The 18,394-nt window shown below is 43.1% G+C and overlaps 1 protein-coding gene across 2 annotated transcripts in view; it reads left to right on the forward strand.

The window, feature by feature from the left end:
- PDLIM3 (PDZ and LIM domain 3) overlaps positions 1–18,394 on the forward strand; it is a 98,279-nt gene that overhangs the window by 61,640 nt on the left and 18,245 nt on the right. The window contains exons 5-6 of one of the 2 annotated variants that reach the window (XM_030191489.1): positions 5,098–5,364; positions 18,129–18,259. In XM_030191489.1, coding sequence (XP_030047349.1) covers positions 5,098–5,364; positions 18,129–18,259 — 398 coding nt within the window. The remainder of the gene's footprint in view (positions 1–5,097; positions 5,365–18,128; positions 18,260–18,394) is intronic. The other variant, XM_030191490.1, reaches the window with a different exon arrangement.

Consider the following 18,394-nt stretch of genomic DNA (forward strand, 5'->3'; position numbering starts at 1 on the left):
AATAGCCTGCAAGGCTTGGAGGTTGACTTGTATTAAGGATTTTTATGGACAAACATGAAGAGTTTATAACTAACTAGTAAAAAAAGGCCCGTTTCTGGAGCCAATGAAACGGGTGCTAGCAAGGCTTTTCTGTGCCCCCCCCCCCCCCCCCCCACCCGTCATCGATGTTGGTGAATTGCTCTGCCTCCGCCCTCAACGTCATAACGTTTGACGTGAGGGCGGGGCCCAGAGACTGTGATTTTTGAGGCTTCAGAGCTTCGAACATACAAACCTTGGCTTCAGTGAGGTCAGCAGCCAATAGAACGTTGAGGGTGAGTTTTATATATATAGATTTGTGCATCAATGGGCAGCCAATGCTTCTGCCTAAGAAGAGGTAATGTGGTTGTATTTACAGCTGCCAGTAATCAACTTGACAGCAACATTCTGTACAAGTTTCAGATGCCATTGTGAAATACCATTACATGAATACATTGCATTAGTCGATAGAGGAAAGCAGCAAGGCATGAACCAAAATACATAGAGCTCCACATTCTAGAAAGACTGAGAAAATTATGCCCTCTGAACCCTGTGTAAATGCTGGCACCTGTGTTGGGCGTGCTGACCCAGTATTCCATCATTAAGTGCATAATTTTTTTGGAACGGTCATGGCCCTCCCATAGCCACATCCCCGTCCCAGCACTTATAGCTGCTAATATAGGCACCCCCTTGTGCATGCAAACCTGCTACATGCCATTTCTAGAAGTGTCTTTTAAATGGCTTCTCTGATGCTTCAGTTGACCTTTTTCTCCCTCTGTTCTTACGACGCCCGCACTGGTTGACTCCATACTCGTTGACTAGCTGAAGTGAACTGTCAGCAATAGTCAGCTGTCTTAGGGCCAGATGCACTAAACTTAATGAGCCAGCAACATGGTTTTTAAACTGGTTCTAGCCAGTTTAGCACGCAAGTAGTAAACTGGGACATGCACAAAAGTGTTCTCCAAGCCATTTTCCTGTCACAGTAGCAGCTAACAAAAATGGAATGCAAATGAGCTAATTACTATTATAATGTGACTGCGATGCACTACCGTTTCCGACCCCATGCACAAAAGCAGTCCCTACCTTTACCATGGAAATTTTAACGGGAGGTGTGGACCTGCTGGTTCTTCGTTATCGCAAGTAGAAGGGGAGAAACAAGCAGGGAAGATGGAGCTCAAAAAAAAGTATACCAGCTTGCACGCAGCTTCTTTGCGTGTATGAAAGCTATGCCATATGTTTCTTTTTCAAATTACATTTTACTGGCAAGAAATTGGGGGAGGGGACAGTACCAAAATGTAAAGCATAAAAGTAATGGTGACCTACCAAAAATGCAAGGAAGAAAAGGGTCCATCAAAGAAACAGCGTCTGTGGGAAAACGGGCTTGGTTCCAACCCCAGCTGTTCCTGCTGCTTCTTTCTATTGGCCAGCTGACATCCTAGAATGCCCATCTCCCTGAAGATGGACTCTCATTGGCTGGCTGCTGTCCCAACTCCTCCTCCCTGCAGGGCTTTCCTGATGACATCACAGAGCTGTGATCCGGACTTCCTGGTGTCCCCCTCCAGAGAGGGGCTAAACCAATTGGACAGCATCAGCCTGGGATGTCCTGCTCACTCATTACTGGAGGGGGACACCAGAAAGTCCAGATCCAATCAGTTCACAGCTCTAATGTGATGTCATCAGGGAAGTCCTACAGGGAGGAGGAGTTGGGACAGCAGCCAGCCAATGAGAGTCCACCTTCAGGGAGATGGGCATTCTAGGATGTCAGCCAGCCAATAGAAAGCAGCAGGAACAGCTGGGGGTTGTTATTAATTACCCCTCTCTAGACCCCCGCAGGACCCTTGCCCACAGAGGTGGAGAGAGGGTTTCAGAAGGCTCATAAGTCTCTTAAATATGACCTCTGGTTTCTGGCTCCTAATTTCTAAGGACATCCTAGGGCATCTATTCTCCCATATAATGTACTGGAGTTTAAAAGATAATCTACTTGTGTGAACACCACTTGTATAAGAGTGTTAAAGGAAACAGAAAAGTTGACACAGAGACTAGAGAATGTTGTGATAGAAATAGTCTTTTATTCTCACCAATTGAAACTTCAAGCTGGTACACACATCTTCTGCGCCTCAACCACGATCGATGAAAGAGAATTCAGAACCAACTTGAGATTTACTGTTGCTGTTTATGGACATAGATTCATATTTTGTTTTTATTTTCCTATTATTTCCTTTATTGTTCTTATTGTTTTTCTAAGAGTTTCCCCGTTATTTCTGTTTATGTAATTCAAATTGATATTACTTCAATCAGGATAACACCAAATCCTATAATACTATGATATAACAGAGTAGATATTTATAGACTCAGTTGCATATCGTTCTGTAGGTTTGGCTAAGCTCCAAGTGAGGTAAGGGATATATGAAATGCTTCCCAGGTTCCCACGTTATTATGCATATGTCAAGATCCATGTATGGCCCTTCTTAGTATACATTTTCCTAGGTTCTCTGCCCATACAGTTTCATACTCATTCCAACCAGCTTAGGGATTCTGGATACCTGCAACCTAAGACGACCTACAAGCAGAGTACCAGTCGTATGTTAGTTGAGTCCATAACAATGCTCAATCGAAACTGCAATTCCTTCTCAACACCACTGAGACAGAGCAAGTCTCAAGAGGGATGACATCATGATTAAGGCTAAGAGGGTAATGAAGAAATATAATTGTGTAACCAATACAAATGTATAATCAGCATCTAATTAGTACTTTACCTATGTATTAATCAGCTTGATACTCTTTAGCAATATATGCATATACTGTTAGAAAAGAATATAATCAAACCTGCATGTTAATAGGTTAAAAGATGTTGCCTTTGTAATTGTAGTTTGTTGCTTACTCGCAGATATGGGTTAGCCCCAAGAGGGGTTAGAATAACACAGAGATGGTGTCTATGTTGTGACCTGGATTCCAAAATCTTTGCCATACCAGCTTTCAATCAGACTCTCTAATTAGATAGTTTAACAGGATACCTTCTGGAATGGATGGTACCATGATAAGATAACCCTGGTGTCACCCTATGAGATAGGGTGAAGAGGGGAATGTTAATATGTGTCCCAGCTTGAGACCCATCCACTGGAATAGTGGTGGGCCGAGTTACATAGCTTAAACTGCTGAAAAGCACTGGCTAGGCCTGAAAATCTGATGATGGCCTTGTAGCTGAGCGCCAGCGAAAGCAGGGTCACTTGGTAAGCCTTATAAAAAAATTGTGTGATAGTCAAATACAGTGTAAGTGCTAAGATGGAGGAATTAATGGCAAGGATTGTAAGAAGTTTGGTTCATAAGATGGAGTCTGTCTTTGTAAAGATGGCACCCAGAATCACAAGATATAAAACTGATCTCTCCATATTAGGAAAGATGTTTACAAGACAGGAAACTGTCGTTATTAAGAAATATTATAGAGGGAGGGGGAAGAGGGAGCAGGTGGGCACCTGACCTGTGGTTAAGTATGATTCACAGATGAAAAAAAAAAAGAAAAAAAGTGTATGGGCAGCAAATACTATATAAGAAATGTAAATCTGAGATAAATTTGGAGTCCTTCCTCAATGCCAGTCAGACGGCGAAGCTACGGTCGGTTGAACTAAGAATCTGACTGATGTGTGTACCAGCTTGAAGTTTCAATTGGTGAGAATAAAAGACTATTTCTATCACAACATTCTCTAGTCTCTGTGTCAACTTTTCTGTTTCCTTTAACACTCTTATACAAGTGGTGTTTACACAAGTAGATTATCTTTTAAACTCCAGTACATTATGTGGGAGAATAGATGCCCTAGGACATCCTTAGAAATTAGGAGCCAGAAACCAGAGGTCATTTAAGAGACTTATTATGAGCCTTCTGAAACCCTCTCTCCACCTCCGTGGGCAAGGGTCCTTCAGGGGTCTAGAGAGGGGTAATTAATAACAGGGTGGAACCAAACCCTGATGCTGCTGATTCCTCACAGAAGAGCCGAGCGCAGCAGAGAGGTTTTTCCCAGCAGCAGGAGCCAGGGAGTTGCAATACAGGTATGCCCATCCCAAAACAGCGCTTTTGTGCTTGCAAAAAAAAAAAAAAAAGGTTAAATCTAGCTTTCATACACGCAGCTTGTCTGCGTGTAGGAGAGCCATCTGTAGCATGCGCAGAGCAGCCACACATAGCGATTGACTGTTCTGTGCATGCTCAACTCACCGATTTGTTTCTCCCATATCACATGCAAATGAGCAGGGTCGCAAAAGTAACGAGCAGCTCATTTGCATGCGATTTTCTTTGTGAATCCCTCTGTGTTTCTAAATTGGTAAATTTTTACCGATTTGGAAACACAGACGGATCCTTAATAGGACCTTTGTGTATCCCCGTCTTAGTGCATTAGTCATGACATTCCAGGCTGGCTAATTCTGATGGTAGCACACTACACTGCCATCAAAGCACGAGGATGCCTAGCTGAGATGTAGTTCTGCGCTGAACTAGAACATATGTTTTGCAGCTGTATGAGGAGAAGATGGATGTGTACTTCAAACTTTTCTTTCTCGGCTGGTATGTTGACATAGCAAAAATCAATCATTGTATTTGTAAAAAAAAAAAACATTTAGATTTGTAAGATGACTTAACTAAACTACCTTTGTTAGCACAGGGATCACCATTAAAATACAGATCTTTTATTAGTAATAATAGTCAAAATACTGACCAGATACAAAGCTGGAGCCACTTTTTTTTTTTTTTTTTAAATCCTTTTCCTTATAAATTCTCCAAAGAAACAGGGTGGTGCATGCACACACTAAAGCTACTAATAAAAATACTAAAAAAAAAAACCAAAAAAAACTCCAGTTCCACAGCATAGCAAACTGCACAATGAAAATAAAAAACAGTATTTTTACTATTCTCTGCAAAACGAAAACAGTCAGCTGACTTCCTGTGTTCACGTAGTTCCTTTCACCTGTTTCTCTAATCTTGTTAACATTTCTGCACTTTGTTCTCTCTCTTTTTTTTTTTCTTCCCCTTCTTCTTTGAGAAACTCTCCATCTTTTCCACTCTTACCTGCCTGTGCCACCTGGCTATTAACACAGTGGATGCAGCACACCTTCCGGCACTGACGCACCTGGCAGTGGCCGCAGCACTCCCTCCACAGTTAGTACTGTTGGTACTATTGATCCTACCGAGCTGAAAATTGCTTCTAAGATTGCCCCTAATGTTCCCTTGGAAATGGAGCTTCCTGGTGTCAAGATTGTACATGCTCAGTTTAACACACCTATGCAGCTGTACTCTGATGACAATATTATGGAAACATTGCAAGGCCAGGTTTCTACAATCCTGGGAGAAACACCTCCAGTGAGGTAATTGCAGTTTGCATGTGTGCAATGAGTGAACCTGCTGCCAGCATGACCAGCTTCTAGAAAATGCCATGGAAATAAACTGCATGTTTGGGGAAGGGAGAGGGGGTCCAATGAAGGAAGCATATAGAAACGTGCAAGCTTTATTTATTTTTTTTTTTGCTTAAAACTTGCTGACTTCTAAGAAATGGTTTTGTTAATTGATGTCAAGGATAGTCCTGTTTAATTTCCCACCACTAAAAATAGTGTTGACAAAACAAATCACAGGATCCGTACAGAAGAAAAATTAAACAGAATGGGCTTACACAAACTTCAGTTGGCAGCACTGAAAGGTACTGTAAGTTTTCTACACAAGTTACTGAATGGTAGGGTATCTTGAACTGCAGGCAGTAAGCCTGGATGAAAAAAATGACTTTATAATAAAGGAAGCCTTCTGAAAGAACTTACTCAAGTTGGAAGAAATGGAGACATGTAAGACTTATAAGGATGGGAACAGCTGTAGTTTTATGTCACAGAAGAGTTTTATAGTGACTATTGGAATGATTATCAGAGGTTGTGGTTCTTTAGTCAGGACTTGATACTGAAGAAAAAGGGGGTGGGGGAGGTCTGATACTGCAAGGGTGAGTTTCAGAAGGAAAGACAGATGGAAGGTGTGGGTGAACGTGATGCCAGTGGCTAAGCACATAGGGTACAGAATGTGAACTGAGGGCTGGGATTTATGGAGACCCAGCAGAGTTCAGGCCTAATCTACCACGTATGGACCTCTCCCAACATGAACACCAATCTCCCCACAACACACACATCCCACTCATAACTCACCAGACCAAAAGAACACCAACCAACTAAAAGGAAAAATAAATACATATGGAAATAACACAAAGGGAAAAAGACAACAAAACCAAATACCAACAAAACAGGCAACTAATAAAAATTAACACAGCTAGGTCACAAACTGAACCTTACCATTCAATCCGAATGGGGTACATAAACGCCAGATCAGTAGTAAATAAAACAAACTATAACAGACTGGATCACTACAGACAAACTGGACCTACTATTCTTAACCGAAACCTGGATCCACGACCTTAAAGACCCCATAATCTTAGATCTATGCCCACCTGAATACAAAATCACCCACTGGATAAGAAATGGAAAAAGAGGAGGAGGACTAGCCATAATATACAAATCCGAGTTCACCATCACAACCACAGCTGAATCCATTTTGCCACAACTTGAAATCGCCTCGTAAGAATCAATCACTCAAATTTGCAGGAACACCTTAACGCAGTCCTACTCTACAGACCACCAGGCAACTGGCAAGACTCCCAAACGCACTTTATGGACTTTATCTTGAACATCTGCGTTTCCACCACAAACCTTATCATAATAGGAGATATCAACCTGCACCTCGAAGATCTTACCATAACAAGCACCCAAGAATGCAGAGTTCCTACAACTGTGGGATCTTCACGGATCAACCATGCAACCAACCCACACTAAAGGACACACACTAGACATTATTACACACAAATTTGATCCCAATGCAAATTTTATACTAACAGATACAAAATGGACACCCACACCGTGGTCAGACCACTATAAAGCATACATCTCCCTCCAATGGCAAGCGAAAAACTCACTTAACAAACAAGAACAAAAAACCTACACCACGAGAGGAAAAATAGACCCGGTAATATTCTGGCAAGAGATCTACCACAATGAATGGACAACAAAGGCAAACACAAACCAATTCCTCCTAGAATGGGATGATAGATGCAAATTAATATTAGACAAGATAGCCCCAATTCAAACCAGAACCTCACGCAGAAAAAACTCAATACCATGGTTCAATGAAGAACTGAAAAAACTCAAAACACAAGTTAGAAGACTAGAACGAGTGTGGAATAAAAAGAACGACGACTCCACACTTAATGCCTGGAAACAACTCCAAAGAAAATATAAATATACCAAAAGACGAACCAAAAGATTAGTTTACAAAACTGAAATTGGACCTAACTAGAAGGACACACATAAACTCTTCCAACTTGTGAACAAACTACTAGACATCACACCAATCACAACCAACAGTAAAGACACACCAGGAGCAGACACTCTCGCGAGATACTTCAATGAGAAAATTGTACAATTACGACTAAAAATACCTGCCAGTACCATTGAATACGCCATACTCCTTGATTGCCTAGATCCAGACCCTGGTGTATACCCAGCAGACAGAACCTGGGCCAACTTTGAGATATTAACGGAAGATCTCATTTCCCAAACGCTCAAAAGATTTGCCAAATCTCATTGCAAATTAGACATATGTCCAAACAACCTTATGGCAACTGCCCCTCAACAATTTATAACAGACCTAACGAATCACTTGAACTTTATACTACAAAATGGACTCTTCCCGAAGGAAAAAGGAAATATCCTACTCACCCCCATACCCAAAGACGCAAAGAAAAGTGCTAGCGAATTATCCAACTACAGACCAGTAGCATCCATCCCCCTAATAACCAAACTAACGGAAGGGATGGTGACCAAACAACTCACAAACTATTTAAACAAATTCTCAATACTACATGACTCCCAATCAGGATTCCGATCTAACCACAGTACTGAAACAGTACTAGTAATTCTCATGACTAAATGCAAACAAACGAAAGCCACTGGCAAGAACATACTACTTCTGCAATTTGACATGTCTAGTGCCTTCGATATGGTCGATCATGGAATTCTACTACACATCCTCGAGTACTTCGGAATAGGAGGTAACTTTCTTAACTGGTTCAAGGGGTTCCTAACCACACGCTCATATCAAGTGATATCTAACTCGATCACATCAGCCACACGGGACACCTGAATGCGGAGTTCCACAGGGATCCCCCCTCTCACCAACATTATTCAACTTAATGATGATACCATTGGCCAAACTACTATCAAATCAAAACCTTAACCCATACATATACGCAGACGACGTAACGATCTACATCCCATTCAAACAAGATCTAAATGAAATTTCAAATGACATCAACCAAAGTCTACATATCATGCACTCATGGGCGGATGCATTTTGTCCTGTTTCTAGTGGTGAGCCCTTAGGTTCCCTAAGGCCCCGCAAGACCTCAGAGGACAGCCGTGCACCCCGAATCTTCACCCGCGGCGGCCGCCGTTCACCAGGGGTTGAGCCCCCAGCTGCAGGCGGCCAGCAGGACTGCTGGAACCGCGGGGTGATGGCTGACCTGGCTGGTAGTCAGTAACGCAGTCTCTGAATGGTAGCTAGCAAGGGCGGCTAGCACTCCGAGAGGACAAGTAGCACAGTCTCTGAATGGTAGCTAGCAAGGGCGGCTAGCACTCCGAGAGGACAAGTAGCACAGTCTCTGAATGGTAGCTAGCAAGGGCGGCTAGCACTCCGAGAGGACGAGTAGCACAGTCTCTGAATGATAGTTAGCAAGGGCGGCTAGCACTCCGAGAGGACAAGTAGCACAGTCTCTGAATGGTAGCTAGCAAGGGCGGCTAGCACTCCGAGAGGACGAGTAGCACAGTCTCTGAATGGTAGCTAGCAAGGGCGGCTAGCACTCCGAGAGGACGAGTAGCACAGTCTCTGAATGATAGCTAGCAAGGGCGGCTAGCACTCCGAGAGGACAAGTAGCACAGTCTCTGAATGGTAGCTAGCAAGGGCGGCTAGCACTCCGAGAGGACAAGTAGCACAGTCTCTGAATGATAGCTAGCAAGGGCGGCTAGCACTCCGAGAGGACAAGTAGCACAGTCTCTGAATGGTAGCTAGCAAGGGCGGCTAGCACTCCGTACAAACCCACTGTGCCGGCTTCTGCATACACGAAAACGGAAGCAGTTGAGTCCCCTTGTCTTCCTGTTTAAATATCGCGCCGCCCCGCCCCCTCCCCGGGAGAGGAACCAACCCACTCAACCCCGGAAGACGATGGAGCCTCTGGATTGGCCGGGCCGCCCTCCAGGCGGAGTCTTCGCCCCGGCGCGCCAATCCGGGGTGATGTAGGTGGAGCCTCCGCGCCGGTCTGCCCCGGGCACGGGAGGCGCCGGTGCCGCCATCTTGACCGGCGTAATGCTCCACTCTCCGAGGCCGGCACTCGCTCCAGCGGGTCGCCGGTCTCGGCCCGACCCGCGGCAGCGCCGGCTTCTCCGGAGGTCCACCCCCGCAGCCCTGGACGCCGCGAGGGCCGCCGACCATCGTTCCCCACAACGGGAGCGCAGGTTTGAACGTGGAACGGGACACATTTCAGTTGAAACTCAACGCAGAAAAAACCCAATGCCTAATACTCACATCTCAACATAACATGAACAAATTCACCACCATTAACACACCAAAACTGAACCTCCCAATTTAGGACACCCTAAAAATTCTTGGAGTTGCTATTGATCGACACCTAACACTCGAGAGTCACGCGAAAAACACAACCAAAAAGATGTTCTACTCAATGTGGAAATTAAAAAGAGTAAGACCTTACTTCCCAAGGACCGTTTTTGCAACCTGGTACATCAATGGTTCTCAGTCATCTAGACTACAGCAATGCAATCTACGCTGGCTGCAAAGAGTATATAATCAAGAAACTTCATACAGCCCAGAACACTGCAGCTAGACTCATATTCGGTAAAACAAAATATGAAAGCGCCAAACCCCTACGAGAAAAGTTACATTGGCTCCCATTCAAAGAACACATCACGTTCAAAATATGCACTCTAGTTCACAAAATCATCCACGGTGACACTCCAGCCTAAATGACAGATCTGATAGACCTACCACCCAGGAATGCTAAAAAATCATCCCGCACATTCCTTAATCTTCACTTCCCTAATTGCAAAGGTCTAAAATACAAACTAATACATGCGTAAACCTTTTCCTACTTGAGCACACAATTCTGGAACGCATTACCACGCAACTTAAAAACGGTCTATGAACTGACTAACTTCCGCAAACTACTGAAGACCCACCTCTTTGACAGAACATACCACAATGATTAACACGTGAACTCTTCCACATGGAACCAGAACTGTCCTACTCTATTACTTGCTAAGATATTATCATGTTTTATTATTATCACCTTACCCTTAGATCCTTTTGCTATACTAAATGTATTTTTTCAGACAGATTTCCACAACTCATGATGTATTGTAAGCTACATTGAGCCTGCAAAAAGGTGGGAAAATGTGGGATACAAATGCAATAAATAAATAAAATAAATAAGGACAGATGGAAGGTGTGGGTGAACGTGATGCCAGTGGCTAAGCACATAGGGTACAGAATGAGAACTGAGGGCTGGGATTTATGGAGACCCAGCAGAGTTCAGGCCTAGAGAGACCAGGAGAAGCTGAAAAGCAGTATATCAACCTACATTGTGGGCCTTGAGAGGAATGAAAGGCCCAAGAGCTTGTCTCGACGGGCCCAGTTAAACGAGGGCTGGGCCCGTTCGAGAAGGCTCTGAGGGCAGTGGGGTGAAGAGCATGTGGTTATGGGGGGGGGGGGGGTGGGGGGTTGTGTTCGGCTGGTGAGCACGTGGGCAGCTGGGATTGGTCAGATCAACAGAAGCTGACAGCACAGAAGCAACACAGGCAGCTAATTGGAGGATAGGTTGCTGGGGGGCGGGGCTGTGGGAAGGGAAGAGGGGCTCTGCTTCCTCCAAGGCTCAGGGCGTTGTCTGATCCTCGGAGGCAGTTTTCCCTCCCTCCCACCCTCTCATGTACTGGATGTGAGGAGGCTTATCTCTGTGGTGTTGTAGATGTTGTTTTTCAGGAGTGGCATCGGAGTTTGTCGCAGCAGCAAAAAAACCCGAGCTACAGAAGCAATGGCTCATGGGGGGGCTGAGCCAGGTCATTAAGATGGGTCAGGTGACCCGGAATAATGTGTGGAGGTCCACACGGGCCAGGCCTCTTGCTGTGAAGGCGGAGTCGAAAGGGTGAAGAGTTGCGGTGACAGCCGGAAGTGGAAGTTGCTGCTTTGCTATCATGGCGAGCGGCGGAGGGGGCAATTGTGGGTGCTTTTGTTATGACAACTGTAGCTCGGGGGTGGGGGTTATCCTATACGGATGTTAATTGGAAGTTTAAATGTTAATAAATCAAGCTGCGGCCTATGGTTATTCCACAATTGTGTGCAGAGAGTTATTGAGTGAAAGCGTACGGGGGGGGGGGGGGGGGGGGGATGTGGGGACATGCCTGGTAGAACGGGTCCCAGCTCCAAGGTTTAAAAATGGGATGGGTATAGGCAGGGGAGGGAGGGAGAATAACTGAAAATACAATATTCAGTGCAAAGAGGCATACACTTAATTGTGCTCTAAATTCTCCAGTACCGTTTTGAGTATTGTTGTTTGATTCATAACGGTCAGCTGATTTGATTGGTTCTTTGAAATGTATTTTTTTCTCAATACCGATTGTTGTTGGTGTCTACTGTTGACAAATTTAAGATCGTCTCCAAATGGCGCTGTGTTTTATACTTGTTTTGTATGTGATTCAGTTAATAAATTTTTTAAATTAAAATAAAATAATATATGAGCAGATGTCCAAGTAGAGGGACTCCAAAGGGAAGATGTAAAGATAGATTTGTGTGCCAAATACATTATGCATATCAAAAGAAGATCACCCATTATACTACTCCTAGAATCCCTGTCACAGTTGGTTTACTGTCTCCTAGATTACGGATATGCATTTTTTTTTCTGTTTATTAAATGACATGTGAAAGACATGGCCACAGCAAATGGAGTTGTTTGTCCTATTTAGCCCTAGATCAACCTTTTTGTTTCCCTCCACCCCCCCCCCCCCAGCCCTTTTTAGGAAGAAATCTTTACATGGTGCCATCTATTTATTTTTCTTTGTTTTTTAATGTTCAAGCTATCTTTCCATACAAGTGTGTTACTCCACTGAGGTCACAAACTAGATGGGACCACACCTTATAGTTCTTTGCATTCCTTGTGTGTGGTAAGCAAACATTCCCACTCAGACACCCAGGGAATGTAAATCATACTTTTATTAGCAGCAGATGGGAATTCCAGCAGACCGATACTCGGGTAGAGCTAATTATTCAGAATTCAGGTAGTACACAGCTGTTTTTGCAGGTAATCACAGCAGGTGACGGCACAATTAGAAGGTAACAATCATCAGGTATATCACAATGATTAGCAGGAGTTACAGAAGGTGGGCACAGAGAAGGGCTCATCCAATTCTTTGTCCTGCTCCTGGGAAATTCTGAAGCAATAAAACAAAGTAGAGGAGACAAGAGTAGCAGCTTAGGGAGTATACGTGAAAAAAATCCCACACAGGTAATTGTCCAGGAGAAAACCTTTATTTGCACCAGTGGCCATCCACCAAGGGCAGCACACTTGTGGGGTGGCACAGGTGCAGCAGTTAGTGTCATTAATCCAGAGTCAGCCTGGCTGGCACAAGGTCTTGCGCATCCATGAGGTTCAGTATGGACAAGTACCTGTGTGGGATTTTTTTCGCATATACTCCCAGAGCTGCTACTCTTGTTGTCTCCTGTACTTTGTTTTATTGCCTTTGTGTTCCCATAGAAGTGGTTTCCTGTTCTCCTTGCTTCGAATTCTGGAGCAAGACATGGCACAGATAGCAATTCTGTAGTACTGAGGCTGTGCACATGCTCTTGATGCTGATGTCAGAAAAATCTAGGTCCCTGCAGATTTTATTGCAGGCAGCCGATGACAGGGTTGTTAGAGTGAAGCCTCAATGGAGAGACCCAAAAAAACACTCACGGTACAGATTGTACTTAGCTTCCCTGGAGGTGGGTGGCGTCTAGACAGTCAGAAAAATGCAGAAATCTAGAAAAATATGAGAAAAAAAAAACATGTTTATGATGTTCAGGCATCTATGGGAAAGCAGAAATGTTCCACATTGTTACGTCTTACAGTGCAGGGGCTCAGCATGTATTACTAGCTTGGAAACTATGCATGGAGGGCCTCCCTGTAACAAAATGCAATAAATTCTCATATCTAGAGCAAAGAAATATGGAGTCTTATGTGAATTACAGACAGTGCTTCTCACAATTAGATAGACCTTGGAAACCTGAATAGCGCTCCACAATATGGCAGGAAGTTTCTAGTATGCCACAAGTGTTCAAAGTGAAGAACAAACAGTAACAGCATCATAAATTATGTTTTATGATTTTAAAATAGCAAAGGTAAAACAAAGCTAAATAAAATCAAGCCAGAATAGCTTAAGACAACTTGTCTTTCCCCTCCTTGCCCGTCACCACTGGCTACCAGTTCTAACTGGCATACAGCTCAAGTTCTTGACTCTAGTTCACAAGTCACTGTACACATAGGGCCCAGTCTTCCCTTATTTCCCTATATACCCTGTCTAGGTCCTTAGATTCGGCCCTCTCCTATCATCTCTCCCTCCCCCTTACCAGCTGCTCTCATTTGGACTCTACCCACCATTCAGCTTTTTTTTATGTGGCCCCCTTCCCTCTGGAATTCTCTTCCACTTGACCTCCATCCAGAACAATCTCACCTCTGCTTTCAGGCCCTCCTCAAGGTGCACCTGTTTGCAGTAGTTTTTCCCTCCCTAGCAACTGTGCAGTAGCGCCCAGCCTTTTGCCCCGGGATGCTTCTCTCTTATTTCTTCTTTTCTCGGATTCAATGGAGTTCTTTTCCACTCTGATTTATTGTTTGTAAACTGCTCTTATATTTATTTATAAAATTTAATATCCTGCCTAAACCTAAGCAGGTAACAATGTAACATTCACAAATTCACATATAACACAAACAATGACAATACCCATTATTTCCCAACCAACCAGAAACTTTAAAAAAAGTCTTGTCACAAGATATTAAAAAGCCTAAACAGATAAGTGAGTCTTCAGAAACTTCGTAAAATGGCCTGCATTATATTTTATTTACGTTCTAAAGGATGGTATATCAAATCCCTAATAATAAAATTAAGAGAGGAAGCCAATTGAAACGACAGTTATCAAACTAAATACCTGTTAAGTTATATGGATGCTGTCGTGAAACACCTAGCCACCCACCTGGCGTTACCACATGGCCACTTAGAGGGTCTACCCACAGCACAGTTCCGCCTGCACTTGCCACTTGTGCTCTACAATAGTACCCTCTCCCACCAACTGGGTCACAACTGCCTCTGGGCAAGTCTCCTGCTCTCAAAGTATCCCCAGTGATAAACTCTCAGTGGTCTCACAGTTCCTAGGAAGCACTCGCAGACCCAACACACAAACCACCAGGATTATTTCAGTCCAGACAGGCAGAGGCAATAAACATTTATTGTCTTAAAAATTGACCAATTAACAAAAATGTGCAATCAGCAAACAACAGATAACTGAAATATAGATCAACTATAACATTAACTAAACATTTGTTACTTCCTAAAAAGTACTTGGGGAGATCAGGATATATAATTCACCGAGCCTCAGCAAAGAGATCTGTCTCTTTTCTCCTGGGCTAAGACTGAAGCAACAGCCAGCAACAACAACAACTTCTGGGTAATTTCAAACTCCAGGCCAATCAGATCCCAGTCAACAAGTATACTTCTTACAGTACTGTAGATTAACTTCTTCACTAAGTGAAACTAAGAGGGCATGCACTTTTCTATAACAGGTTTAACATAAAACATGTACCACCTCCTGGCCAAAGTAGAGCCATACACTTCAAAAGTTAATAAAGTCAATTTTACAGGTTTAAAGCGCACTGTTCTTTCACAGATGCTTTTTAGAAAAGACTTCCACTAATATGGAAGGCCCTTTATATCCCATTTAATTTGCTTCAGATGGAACTATAGAATGTAGGTGGACTTCTGAGCCACAGTATCAGCCTGACCAATAGGCAAAGTAGCTATCCGCCAAAGGCAGCACACTTATGGGGTGGCACAGGTGCAGCAGTTGGTGTCATTAATCCAGAATCAGCCTGGCTGGCACAAGGTCTTGAGCACTCATGAGGTTCAGACGTGCTATATCCCGCTCCTTTGAAACAGGAAATTCAGAGGGGGCAGTATACAGAAGGCCTTGAGCATATGAGAATACTTCAGGCCCCAAGCTGGCTATGCTGACTCTGGTTTAGACTATGGTCTTGGGTGGACTTGGAAGGGTGGTGCAACATTGAAAGCAAGTACTATAACAAGCGAGGTAGGTCTAGCACGAGGAAGGAAGGGGGAAGTGCTAGACATATGGGGGACAGGAGGAGAGAAGGAAAGAAGCTGGACACAAAGTATAAAGGCTTTGTCTTGGGGGGGGGGGGGGAGGGTGCATGGCTAAAAAGTTTCACTTGGGGTAGCAGATATCCTTGGGCTGGCCCTGATGAGCTAATCTCTGCTCAGAGTATATTTCAAAATCCTGTTAACACCATAAAAAAGCATCAATTAAAATTATCTATGGAAGTGGACCAGTACCAATGAAGATTCATAAGACGATGTAATATGAACACTGTATTTGATACATTTTTTATGTGCTTTCTTTATAAGTCACCTACTCTTCATAAGAACTAAAGGCAACATACAAAATTCTAGAAGTTGGGGGTAAAAGTGGAGGAAAAGAAAGAGGAATAAACTAAATTAGGTGTCAGGGAGGTGAACAGAGTGCCAAAATGCAATGTTAAAGACATTGTGGGGGGGGGGGGGGGGGGGGGGGGGGGGAGGGGAGAAGGGAGAATTGAATCCATGTGACAACTTTTAAGATGAGCGGCAGGGAAATATCTCCAAATGTCCGCTGCCTGTGGAGAGATGATGAAATCTCCCACAATCCTGATGGCAAGCTTCTTTCTCTCTCAAACCATTTAACAGTCTTTCTGTTCTCTGATATGTGCTATACAGCATGTTGGTAAATTCTTTTCAGTATGAACTGCTCTTACATGCGCTAAATAAGTGACAACCCAGTTCATTCTAGTTGTGGAGATGCAGTAGAACACTTTTCCTGCTTAACAGTACCAATACAAATCTTTAGGTAGTGCTTACATTTGAACCAATGAATCAGCTGTCAGTGGCAACCCCATGCTGATCTAGTTTTAGTTTGAGCAACCATTTCAGATCACTCCATCTCTGCTACCTCATCACAAATACTCAATTTCTCTAGTAAAACACATGCATTTTTTTTTCTTCATTTTATGTGATGACTGGATTGGGAACTAAGATGAATTTCAGTTTCATGTAGTCTAAGATTATTGAATTTTTTTTTCTTAGCTGGTAGTAAATACCTTTTTCAGGTTTTGATAGAAAGACAAATCATGCTTTTTCAGATGTTTCACTACACAGTTGTTGGAGGGAGAGCACCCTCAAAGTTACTACTGTTTTGGTCTGATTTGGGAAATTCATATTTTATTTGAGAATGAAGACACTGGCTTAAAGAAGACAAATATGCCTCTCTCTTTAAAAATGTGAATTTTCATGTCCCCATTTTAAAGCAGTCATGTCTTCTACTCTTTGCAAAACATAGGAGAGAAGCCTGTAGTACACTAAAGGAGCAGTCATTCAGGTAACATGGTTCTAAAACTCAGGTTTGGTGACTACCAGGGCAGCCAGCAGTGTCTTGAAGGAGCTCTACTCTTTGCTCTTATCTCCTTTGATCTGTATGTGGAAGGAATACCTCATCAAAGACTGGCCTCACCAGATCATTATATGAGCTCACCTTCATGGGCAGGGACACTTGGGGAAGTGAGCATTGCTTGTTTCGCTGAGGCAGGTTGAAAGGGAGTAGCTGTTGCAGCAGAGAGGTTTCTGTGCCTCTCATATAGCCTGTTCCCAACACCAGTGATGGTTCAAGTTGGTGACATTTGCAAGCTGGATCCATGGGGAACCGCAGTGGAGCCTAAGCAGCAGAGACTGATTCCTTGGAGATGGAAAGGAGGGAAGTATATATACCAAACTGTGGCCCAGGAGCAAGTTATCTGAGCCTGCTTACTTTTCTGTCTCACAGATCATTCTGCTTTCCTACTGCTTAAAATATTTGTTTAGAATTGTGTGAAGTGGTATTTGAGAATAAGAAGTAAAATTACTTTGTAATTGGGAGGTTTTTGGCCAATGATTGGTTTAAGTCACAGGCGCTGCGGTTTTTTGAATTAGTGAATGTATGAACCATAACTACAGCATAAACTGTTGATTGTTGCATAAAAAGGGAGGGGAAAAGGCCTCAACAATTATGGAAAAGTAATTAAAAAGTTAGGAAAAATTTATTTTTAAAATGTGCTGGTAGTTTTTACGTGAAGCGAAACTGAACTAATTAATCAAGTTGATTTGAGTGGACATTTTCTCACACTGTTTTGTTACTTAGCTGGAATATTAATGCGTGGCCATTAATTTGGAAAATAGAAAATCAGCTATCTTCCAGCTGTGGGGAAATCCTGCGTAAGGGTACACTAAGGCCACTTTCTACTGCAGCTTTGTAAAAGGACACCTTAGTTCTTTGGTCCTGGGAAATTTTTGGTCAGAGCTCTTGTTGAGAGCTTAACTGTATCGGAGATATGTACTTCTCTCTTTAGATAGATATGGTGTGTATTTATATCTATCTTTATATATAGAAGCTTGATCAAAATTCTTAGTTTAATATGTTTTACTATGAGCTTTTTCGCACATGGTGTTTAATATATTTCAGTTAAGGCAGAGGGTTTCTCCCATATTTCTATGGTCAGACAGGTATTAATGTTAGTGTATGTATAATATCATTTCATACTGTATTACCTCAGGATGCTGCTAAGTTAAATTGCACAATTTAGATAAGGAAAGTATTACAAACACTACCACTTATGTGCAGCACTCACTTTTCTCTTTCTTGCATATTGCAGCGAACCAGCTTCTTCCGCAGTGCCCCAGTCTGATGTGTACAAAATGCTTCACAGTACGCCAGAACAAGCAAGTCAGCCTCGTCAGTCGGGTTCCTTCCGAGTTCTCCAGGACATGGTTGACAATGAATCTGGTTAGAGAACATTTATCCAAATCTCTGCTGAGTTTGACAGTTGTATACAAATTGCTGCAAGTTGGAAGACATTATATGTGACCCTTTGTTACATTTGGGGCCGGATTAAAGTGAACTGATGCCCTAAGCACAGCC

Source organism: Microcaecilia unicolor, chromosome 2 (genome assembly GCF_901765095.1).
Source record: "Microcaecilia unicolor chromosome 2, aMicUni1.1, whole genome shotgun sequence".
Taxonomy (NCBI): domain Eukaryota; kingdom Metazoa; phylum Chordata; class Amphibia; order Gymnophiona; family Siphonopidae; genus Microcaecilia; species Microcaecilia unicolor.